This window comes from Cicer arietinum, chromosome 4 (assembly GCF_000331145.2).
Source record: "Cicer arietinum cultivar CDC Frontier isolate Library 1 chromosome 4, Cicar.CDCFrontier_v2.0, whole genome shotgun sequence".
In the NCBI taxonomy this organism is placed as follows: domain Eukaryota; kingdom Viridiplantae; phylum Streptophyta; class Magnoliopsida; order Fabales; family Fabaceae; genus Cicer; species Cicer arietinum.
Window position 1 is genome coordinate 49595221 of NC_021163.2, and position 11854 is coordinate 49607074.

The 11854-nt window shown below is 26.6% G+C and overlaps 1 protein-coding gene across 1 annotated transcript; it reads left to right on the plus strand.

Annotated features, from left to right (window-relative positions):
* Window positions 1-1598: 1598 nt before the first annotated feature.
* LOC101508868 (probable polygalacturonase At3g15720) lies at window positions 1599-4516 on the plus strand. Its single transcript, XM_004497818.1, has 7 exons — window positions 1599-1754; window positions 1857-1994; window positions 2376-2564; window positions 2696-2903; window positions 3049-3130; window positions 3235-3343; window positions 4187-4516. The coding sequence occupies exons 1-7, from the start codon at window positions 1599-1601 to the stop codon at window positions 4514-4516; spliced, it is 1212 nt and encodes a 403-aa protein (XP_004497875.1).
* Window positions 4517-11854: the final 7338 nt, after the last annotated feature.

Below are 11854 nucleotides of genomic sequence, written 5' to 3' on the forward strand. Positions count from 1 at the left end.
GTCTAAATTTTATCTCTATCATCTAAATGTGAAGGATGTGAGATTACAAACCAATTCAATTTGGTATAAAATTCATAAATATATTATCTCACAATTTCTTTTATAATTTGTGAAAATATTAGATAAAAGATATGCTCGTGTGAATCTTGAATCACTTGTTCTCAGGTTTGAATCTTCAACTTCTAGTGTTTCCAAGTATTTTGATTTCTTTCCAAAGCTTTCAAGGTCCAAGAATGACATAAAACTCATATTTTTCACTTAAATACTAGTTATGAGTGACTGATGATAACTTTGGTCACCCGATGAGACAAAAAAAAAGAGCACATAAATTAGTATTGATCGCATGATGAAACATCATACTAGCTTGTCGAAATTTGACAATAATGAAAATGATTTTTTTTAGCACTGCACTAAACCAATTAACCAACAAAAAGAATTTGGTTAATCAATGAAAGGAAAACATAAACATCTTATTGAACTCATGAATTATAAAACCATAATTTATTCCAAATGGTTCTAAATTCAATAGTAAACTAACCAAAATAATATCAATAATGATAATAATTCAAAAGTCTTTAGAAGCTACATATAATGAAGGACTATCATAACATCAAACTTAATATGTTGTTTATCCTAAAAAAAACTCTTGAACTTCAAATATTATATCAATTTCTCATTTCTCATGTGATTCACTTCCAAACAACAAGAATCAAACTTATCATCATTACAAAATAAATTATGTTCAATGACAACCAATTTAAATTTCAAATAACTGATTTAGTAAAGGTTTCAAATTTATCATTTAAATTCTAAAACATACATCATTCTACCATGGAGTTAAAAAGAAATCTAGATAGCAATTATAATATACAACAAACACATACATATTTGAAAGACTTTTGGGCTCTAATAGTACTTACGCAAGGATAAGACATTTTGTGATATTAGACTTTCTTTCATTTTTTACTTGACGTTAGTATTTTTGAGTGATAAACTTGAACTTGATTTAATTTGTTCATTTTTGTAAAAAAACAAAAACAGATTTATTTACTCTTAATTAACTTGTGAATCACATTATATGCTACATATTTTTCCCTTGCATATTATATATATTCCATTAAAGGAACATTTAGATACACTTATGTCAACCATAAATATTTACGTTTTTTAATTATTTATTTTGACTATCTCACATAAATATTTACGTTTGATAATTTATTTTGACTATCTCACATAAATATTTACTTGGATAACTTTACTTTTGATGGATAACTGACATAGAGATAATTGAATATTATTAGATATAATTTGCACACAACAACAAAATTTATCACACAACAATAAAGTTTATTTATTTATTTATTTATTTATTATTGTTGACCAAATATATATATATATATATATATATATTATTGAATCATATATGTTATTTAGAAATAAAATTAATACTATAATTGCTAATTTTTAATTATAAAATTCCTCCATCAGTGCTCCTCTACAGTCTTTATAAGTATCTGCCCTTTCCCCAGTATTTTACTACAAAAGTACGTTCTAGTAATTTTGCACCTAAATTTTATTAGTGTTTTCTTATTTCAAAAATGAAAATACTCTTTGCTTTCTTTCTATTGTTTTTCATTGCTTCACCTAGCTTGTGCTCTCAATTAGTAAATCATAAAATATTACTAGATGGCAGCAATCACTTCAATGTTCTTAATTATGGTGCCAAGGGTGATGGCCAAACTGATGATTCAAATGTATATTTTTTTTGTTATATGCTTTTATTTTTCAATCTTTTATATTTTATTTTTTGAGATAAAATTTATCTATTCTAATACAAATTAACTTTATGTTAAAAGGCATTTTTGAGAGCATGGCAAGATGTTTGTAGTACAAGACAAAGTAACCCAATACTTCTCATACCCAATGGCAAAAGATTCCTGTTGCAACCTGTGTCGTTTCGAGGCCCTTGCAAATCTTCACGGGTTAACGTTGTGGTAGGTCATAAGTTATTAAGTTACACATATATGCACGACTATGTTAAAAATATTTATTTTAAGCATATAATTATTTAAGGTGTTTTATCAATCATATTATTGTTTTTTTTCTTTTCTGAAGGATGTCCTATTAATTAATTCTCAATTATACGTGAATTATTACTTCATCGATTATTCCTTTAATGGAGTATTACACATTTATGCATGATTAGGGAAATTTCAATAATTTCTAAATATAAGTACATCTTAATTTGTCAATCAAATAATTATTTTTAGGGAAATAATTTGTCAATTAAATAATTCTTTTGTCTCATGCATATCCTATTAATTAATGCTGATTACATAATCGATCATTCCTAATACTAATATGTGGGTTGGCAGCTTCAAGGAACTATTAGTGCCCCAAAAAGTATTGAGGAATGGGATTGGACAAAAGGTGATGTTGGGAAATCATGGATACAATTCTGGCACATAAATGGCCTTGTTATCAACGGAGGAGGAACAGTTGATGGCCAAGGTGCTCCTTGGTGGAACAAATTTCATGACCAAACTGACCTTACTAGGCCAACGGTAACTTATATAATTGCATTTTTTTTAATTTAAATTATATCAATAATGGCAAATATAAACTTTTTTTTAAAGTCTGTAACAAACAAGCTTAAAATATATAATTAATTATTTCATCTGACACTTATATGCAGGCTCTTAGATTTAGTAACTGTGATAATCTTAATGTTGCCACGTTGACTCACATCAACAGTCCAAAAAATCATATAAGCATTACTTCATGCCATGGTGTTCGCATCTCGCATCTTCATATAAATGCACCAGAGGAGAGTCCCAACACGGATGGATTTGATATTTCTTCATCATCCAACATCTTGATTTATCGTTCAACCATCTCAACTGGTTCAATTTTAGATTATTCCCTATTATTATATATTACAAAGTCACAAATTATTTCCCATATTTTATTTATAAGCACAAATGAGACTAAAAGGAGGACAGGGGGTTTGCATCTTATTAATTTTCTTATATTTATTCTTTATTTTAGGTGATGATTGTATCGCCATTAATAGTGGTTCCAACTTCATCAACATAACCGATGTTTATTGTGGACCTGGCCATGGAATCAGGTTAGTTGTTCAAATAATTTTATGATTTTTTGCATTATGTTATTGCTTTTTTAGCATTATGTTATTATTATAATCGTAATGTGTGGGTCAATATATATATATAGTGTCGGAAGTCTTGGAAAAGGTGGAGATTTTGCTATGGTAGAAGAGATACTTGTAAAAAATTGTACTTTTCGTGGGACTACAAATGGTGCTAGAATCAAGACATGGGTGGTAAGTATCAGATTCTAATTAATTGGGTGTATGATTAAATTAACTCTTGTGGTGATTAATAACTTTATAACATTTTTCTTAAAAACTCACTTTAAAAAAATAAATAAAAGAGGACCAGTTTGTTATAGTTTTTTGTTTAATAAAGTAATATTTTTAGAATAAGTAACAAACAGGCTCATAATTAATCACTTTTGAAAAAAAAATTGGAAAAAATCTAAAAATAACTTCAAATGAGAAGTTATTTTTAATAGCTTCTATAAAAAATTATCATTTATAACTGGTTTTTTAAAATAATGATTTTCAATATGACAAATAAATAAAAGCAAATTCTACTTTTTTTTTTAAATCTTTAAAATAGAGGGTATGTTTGTTTAAGATTTTTTTAAAAATGATTTTTTTAATAGTATGTTATTATTTTTTATAACAATTTTAAAAAATAATTTTAAACATAATATTTTCAAATGAAAAATTGAATTAAATAGTTTTTCTTAAAACACCATTTTAAATATTTCATCTATTTGCTAATTTTTTATAATAAAATTTCAAAAATAATTAAGATAGAAAACTATTTTCATATGTTCTTCATAAAAATTATTTTTAAAAGATACCTTCTAAAAAAAATATGATTTTTATAATATTAAAATCTCTAATAATAATTATTTAAATTAACGAATATTAAAATTATTTTTTTTTATCAATAACAAATGAGTTTAAAGATTTTTATATAAATTTTTATAAAAATAATTTTTAAAATATAAAGTCAAGTCACTTTTTAATTTTTTGAAATAAATCGGATAAAATAGTGTTGATGTTAATTTGGTTTGTGTTTAATGAAATATATAGGGAGGACGTGGTTATGCAAGGAAGATCACATTCGAAGATATTAAACTTTATAAAGTGAGTCACCCTGTGATTATTGATCAACAATACGATGCCTTATTATCAAGTACAAATGACGCAGTTAAAATTAGTGATGTTACTTATCGCAAAATTCGAGGAACATCAAATGATAACGATGCAATTGAATTGAATTGTGCTTCTATTGGTTGCACCAACATTGTATTTGAAAACATCTACATAATTGGTGTTGATAGAGAGACCACATCTTCGTCGTGCAGAAATGTTGAAGGAACTAGCTCTTATTGTAATCCAAAGATCCCATGTCTTTCTTAGTGTCTTTTTTTAGTTGAGCAATATTAGAAAAAAATATTAAATCAGTTTAGTCAAATTTATTCTTTTAAAGATTTTAGTGTTTATTTAGAGACTAGTTTTATAAGTCTCTAAGAATACTAAGAAACAAATTATTGATATATTTCATTGTTAGAGAATGAAATTGGATTTCCAATTAGAGTATGTACTATTCTTAGAAATAAAATTTGGTCCTTCCTCTCTTGGTTAAATGAGTAGATTGTAATAATACTTTTGTTATATTTTTATTCTTTCTTTACAAAAAGAGGGCAGTGCCCAAGGAAAAGAAAAATCTATGATTATACTGAACAATTCCATATTTATTAGTTTGATATAATGGAATCTACTCGATTAAAATTAAATGGTTAATAATTAAATTTGATAACTTAAATTATAAAATAAAGGATAAAAGTTTACATTTTTTTAGATTGTATGATAAAGATCAACAGTCATAATGTGACTGAATGTCTGAATTTAATAGTAGGGAATCCAATTTGACTATATGAATATTTTTTTTATTGATGGATTTTCTCTAAGATACCGTGCTTGTATTTTTTTTTAAAATTTAATTAGGTATACAGAAATTATGTATAATTTTACATACGTTTATTTGTGAAAAATAATTAAATCTAACATACTACATAATAAATATAAAAAATATTGTCAAATATTATCGCACATTTTTTTGGAAAATGCTGAATGTTTTGGAATCAGTTTTTTTTTTTTCATTCACTCTCAAGTTTTAAATATAGCTTTTTTTTTTTTTTTTTTTTTTTTTTATCATTCTCTAATAAATTAATAATTTATTATTGTTGCATTTCTTCAGATCTCTAATTTGTACTAAATATCAACATTATATTTTTTTGTCAACATATAGTCGCACATTTTAAATATGGTGGATTTCGTAGAGATAGTATGGGTCGTCCGTCAAAAAAATGGGTCGGATTTTATAATCATCTTGCCATCTCATTCACGAGTGAGTTCGTAAACAAACAATGTGTGAGTTGATAGGGGTGGGAATAGGCTAGGCCAGACCAGGCTTTGAAAGGCCTGAGCCTGACCTACGATTTATTTTTTAGGTCTAAGTCTGGCCTACGACCTATCATAGGCTTTTTTTTCGGCCTGGCCTGACCTTTTTAAAAGTATGGTCTGACCTGCAAGCCTATTTAAAAGCCCATTTAAAATAATTTTTAAAAAATATGAAACAAACATCCTTTAAACCCTAAAAAATAATTTTGTGTGTCAAATAATAGATTTTTTTTTTGAAACAAACACACTAATTATAACCTCTTAAACAAATATGGAAGACTACTCAGTGATTAACTAATTGAACAGCTACCAAATATGAAATGACTACCAAATATAGAATGCTACCGAATATGGAACAACTACTGAATATGGAATGTTTACTAAGTAATTGCTTAATTGATAGAATTTAAAATAGGAAATAATATTATTAATATAATAATAATAATAATAAATAATATTAATAAATAATAAAATATATATAGGTCGTCTTGTCAGGCCTAATAGGTTTTTTTATAAGCATGAGTCTGGCCTATTTAAATAAATAGGCTTTAAAAATGGCCTGAGCCTAACCTTTTTATTAAATAGGCCATGCCATAAGTAGGTCAGGCCATAGGCCCCTGATGGACGGCCTAGCCTATTCCCATCCCTATGAGTTGACATGTTAAATTCAAAAAAGAAAATTATACATAAATTAAAGAGAAAAATAATATACAAAGTTAATGTTAATTAGTTTTTACATTAACGTTCAATAAAAATCTACCAAATATGAAATGACTACCAAATATAGAATGCTACCGAATATGGAACAACTACTGAATATGGAATGTTTACTAAGTAATTGCTTAATTGATAGAATTTAAAATAGGAAATAATATTATTAATATAATAATAATAATAATAAATAATATTAATAAATAATAAAATATATATAGGTCGTCTTGTCAGGCCTAATAGGTTTTTTTATAAGCATGAGTCTGGCCTATTTAAATAAATAGGCTTTAAAAATGGCCTGAGCCTAACCTTTTTATTAAATAGGCCATGCCATAAGTAGGTCAGGCCATAGGCCCCTGATGGACGGCCTAGCCTATTCCCATCCCTATGAGTTGACATGTTAAATTCAAAAAAGAAAATTATACATAAATTAAAGAGAAAAATAATATACAAAGTTAATGTTAATTAGTTTTTACATTAACGTTCAATAAAAATAGAGTAAAAGGAATTTAAAAATTGATTATTAAATAACCATATATAGTAAGACAATGGATTTCTATTATACAACGATATAAAACTATTTTATATTCTCAATGCATGATCATTGACTCTAGATTTAATGATGGAAAAGTGAATAAGAAAGACTTTGATATAGATAATACTCAACCCTAATTCGTTCTTAAATCTTGACCACACCATTTCTTTAGAACATATTTCATCCTAACTCTTTATAACAAAAACTAAAATGTAAACTCGTGCTCGCACGGGTGAAACAATCATTTTAAAACTCAAGGTGGTTGTATAAAATTTGTTTCACAGAACTCTGATTCATTATAATCATGGGTACGTATGTGAAAGCACTAAGAATTTTTAAAATATAACATTAATTATGAATAATTCAAAGATGCGTTGAGTGACTATTATTACGAACTTTCCTTCTAATTGGTCGAGAAATTTCAAATCTAAATGTTTCCTTCTAACACAGGTTCAATTTACATGTAGAAAAAAACACTAAATAATTTATTACCATTAAGGATACAATATACATTAGTTCGATATACAATATATATATATGTCCAATACACATGTAGACAAAAAAACATGTTTAAAAACATAAACCTTGTGTTGAGCAAAAGAAATGTCTTTAGTGTGTTTTTACTTTTTTAGTTATGCCTAGACGAAGGTTTATTTTTGTTTAAATTTAATAAAATTAAATTCAAGATAATTTTGATATTTAATTTAGATATAGAGTTTATATTATTTTGACTTTTATTTTAATTGTTGTTTAATTGGACTTTTCAACTATTGGGCATTTTATTTTAGAACCATCACCAATTTTCCATCTATTTCGAAGAGATAATAATGCTCGAGAACTCCAAATGCTCCTCTAAGTGAAGTAAGTATTTGTCTTTTCGAGACTCTCCTTTACAAAATTTACCCCCTAATCAATTAGTTAAATGATTTTTATTTAAGATTTAATTAGTCAAGAGAAAAATATATTCTAGATAAATATTTGTTTCGGATTAATTAGTTAAAAAACAATCTTTGATGGATTAAAAATAAATGAAGATTTTTATAGATATCATTGTATATAAATACAATGTTATAAGTCAAGTTTCACACTTAGACAGTATAACTAAATTTCAAGCACAATAACTATTAAACATCAACATCAAATATTTGCTTTGAGTCGATAGTTCAAATCTTCTTATCTGCTATAATACATAAAAGTAGGAAGTGGAATAATAATCTCAGCGAGTTCCATAAAAAATAGAGGGTTAGTTATAAAATATATTTTTAAAACATCAACAATAGAAATAATGCAAAGTTTTGTTGTCCATAAAATAAATTAATGTTTGAAAACCTTTCAATTCAATTAATTTTTCCATATAATATGGCAATCTATTCCAATTATCTCAACGTGAGCCACAAAGATAATTGTGATCATTTTATAAGGTATGTCTTGACTATGACTAAAACAGGTGCCCCAGCTGCTCTTCCCTTACAAATGTTTTGTTAATAAAACACAATCATATCTCTCTGTATTATTTTCAGCCATTCAATTTAAAACATATAACTAAAAAAGTGAAATTTGAACATAAGATAAGTATAATATTAATTTGGATTCTCATTTGAAATTAAACCTGCAACATTAGAAGAAACTCTATTAGATGATGGATGGATCGTGACCATGCAAGAAGAACTAAACCAATTCAAGAGAAATGATGTATGAGATCTTGTACTCAAACTCAAAAAAAAAAAAAAAAAGCCAATTGGAATAAAATGGTTTTTCCAAAAAAAAATTGGATGAGAAAGGTGAAATGGTATGAAATAAAGCTAGACTTGTAGCCCAAGGTTATAGTCAGCAGAAATATATTGATTATAACGGAAAATTTTGCCCTTGTAATAAGGTTAGAAGCAATCATAATTGTACTTTCATTTGCAGCTTTTAACAAAGTTATTTCAACTAATGGATGGGAAAAATATATTTTTAACTTGTTATATAAATGAATAAGTGTATGTTAAACAACCTCATACCTTTGAAGATAATGAACTTCCATACCATGTTGTTAAATTATAAAAATAAATGTATGGTCTGAAACGAACTCCAAGAGCTTGGTATCACACATTAAGTAGTTTTCTCTTAAAAAAATATTTTGAAAGAGGCTAGGTTAATACTACTTTATTGAGAAGATCATCTAAGAATGACTATCTCATTGTCTAAGTATATGTACATGATATAATTTTAATTTCTACTAATGTTAAGCTCTGTCAATAGTATTCTAAGTTAATGTATAATGAATTTGATATAAGCACGACGAATGAGCTTAAATATTTTCTTTGAACCCAAATTCATCAAAGCTAATAAGGATTATTCAGTCATCAAACCAAATATACAAGAGAACATCTTAAAAAATTTAAAATGCATAAATGCAAACTCATGCTTACACCTATGCATCCCACATGTTCTCTTGATACATATAAATCAGGTAAAAACGTGGATCAAAAGGTATATAGAGGTATCATTGACTCTCTCCTCTACTTAATTGTTTCTAGACTTGACATTGTATTTAGTGTGTATGTGTTCAAGATTTCAATATGACCCTAAAGCATATCATTTAACTATTGTTAAAAGGATCTTTTGATATTTGAAAGACACTACTATCTTGGTTTGTATTATAAGCCATCATTTGAGTACATGTTAGTATTTTTCTATAATGCTAGCCTCTAGAGATGCGCTGCAAAGGAAAAAAACACTAGTGGAAGTTGTATATTCTTTGGTGTGAATCTGATTTTCTGGTCATGCAAAAGACAAAAAACTATTGCTCTGACTTCAGAATACATTTTAGCACTCAAGTGTTGTGCATGAAACATTAACTAGAAGACTACAAAATACATGAGAGTAACATTCATTTCTTCTGTGATAACAGTTTTACTATATGTTTAACCAAAAATCATGTTTCACATTCAAAGACAAAACATATAGAGATTAAACATCACTTTATAAGAAATTTTGTCCATAAGGGTATTTTAGAGATTAAATTTATTGACATTGGTCATCAATGGGCAAATATTTTTACAACACCCATTGCTGATGACAGATTTCATTTTATAAAGAAAATTTTAAATATTCAATATATAAAGGAGTGACGTGGGAATTCATGTATACATTTTCTTATGGTAAAATAAACTTATTAGTTAAATATGAATGCCCTACCTCTGATGAATTGAATTTATCATATGCCTTTAGTCAATTTAAATTTCAGTTATCCATTATATGAACAGTTCTCTTGAAAGATGTTTGCATTGTGTGATTTTCTGATATGTGTTGTCTTTTGTTTCTTTAACACATGCACAATAGTTATTTCTTTTCACTTTTAGTAACTCAAACGCTCTATCAAAAACAACAACACTCAAGTCTTTCATTTCTATCATGTATTTCCCACACTTTTGCAAACCTTTGAAACCTTTTTAAAACTCTCCTTGATTCTCTAATGGCTTCAAGTTTCACTTCTTATTCTATTATTGGTAATGCTACTTGTTCCATCACTATGACATGTAATATGGCCCAACTAGATGTTCTCAATGAACTTCAAATTGATTTCACTAATCTTGTTGAGAATGGGTTCAAATTCATCAATGATTCTTCCAGTATTGGATAGTTTGAGTACTTTAGCCTAGACCAACTGTCTATTCTAAATGTTTTAGTGAAAGTATTTTGGCGGTTTGCAAATGCAAACAAAAATGGAGAAGTTGCTAGTGTAAATTTAGGGATTCTTGTCAAAATCACTCAACAAACCATTGCTGCTATTACCAAATGACTAGATGAAGGCATGATAATGATGAATGGATACGATTTAAGAGTTAGCTCTTCTAAAATCAACAAGGATTATTTTAAGATCCCAAAGTCAACTCCAAGTTAGTGCATCTAAAGCCCAGATATATGGTGCTCTTCAAGATTTTTATTGGATTTAAGGTACCTAAAAGTGGTTTTCACTACAAGAAATCATGGTTTTTGTGAGGGCCAAAAGCCCTCACAAAGGGGTATAATCAGCCACACAGGTGGATTTTGTGAGGGCTTTTGGCAGCCACAAAGAAGTTGGTCACAAAATTTTGTGAGGGTTTTTGCAGCCACAAAGTGCCTGAAACAGGTTGGCATTTGTGAAGGCTTTTGCAGCCATAAAAGACAGGCATTTGTGAGGGCTTTTGCAGCCACAAAAGTCTGCCTTTGTGAGGGCATAGGCCGCCACAAAGGACATACTGAATTTTTCTGATTGGACCTTTGTGAGGGCTTTTGGCCGCCACAAATGTCATCCTGATTAAAAAATAATATATTTTGTGAGGGCTTAGCCCGCCACAAAATAATACGTATTTAATAAATTAATTTTTAAATACAAAATTAATAGTTTATTATAATAATATATATAATAAATTAATAGTTTATTATAATAATATATATAATAAATTAATATAAATATAATATTAAAATTTAAATTATAATTAATTTAAAATTTAAATTAAATTTAAAATATAATGTAATTATAAATTAAATTTAATATATAATAAACTAATCTTAATATAATTAAAAATTTAAAATAAAATATTTAAATTAAAATTAAAGATTAATAATTAAATTAAAGATTAATTTAAATAATAAAGTATTAATAATAAAATATTTAAATTATTAATAATAAAATATTTAAATATTTAAATTAATAATTATAATTATAATTAAACATTAATTTAAATTATAAATAAATTAAAATTAAATTAAAATTTAAATAAACTTAAAATTAAATATTAAAATTAAAATAAATATTATATATAAAAAAATAATATTAATAATAATTAAAGCTAGCTATAGCAATTACGACAAAATCAAATAAAACATGCATTCCAAAATTAACAATTAATGTCTTACAAAGTGGAAATTAAACACACAATAATGTCATACAACCCAAAAATAAATTATGAAATTCTTCAAATCACATCAATCCTCATAATAATTCCCCTGATCAGCTCCACTCCCACCATCATTATTTCCTGCATTCATACCCGACGAAAGAAGTCCCTCAAAAGTAT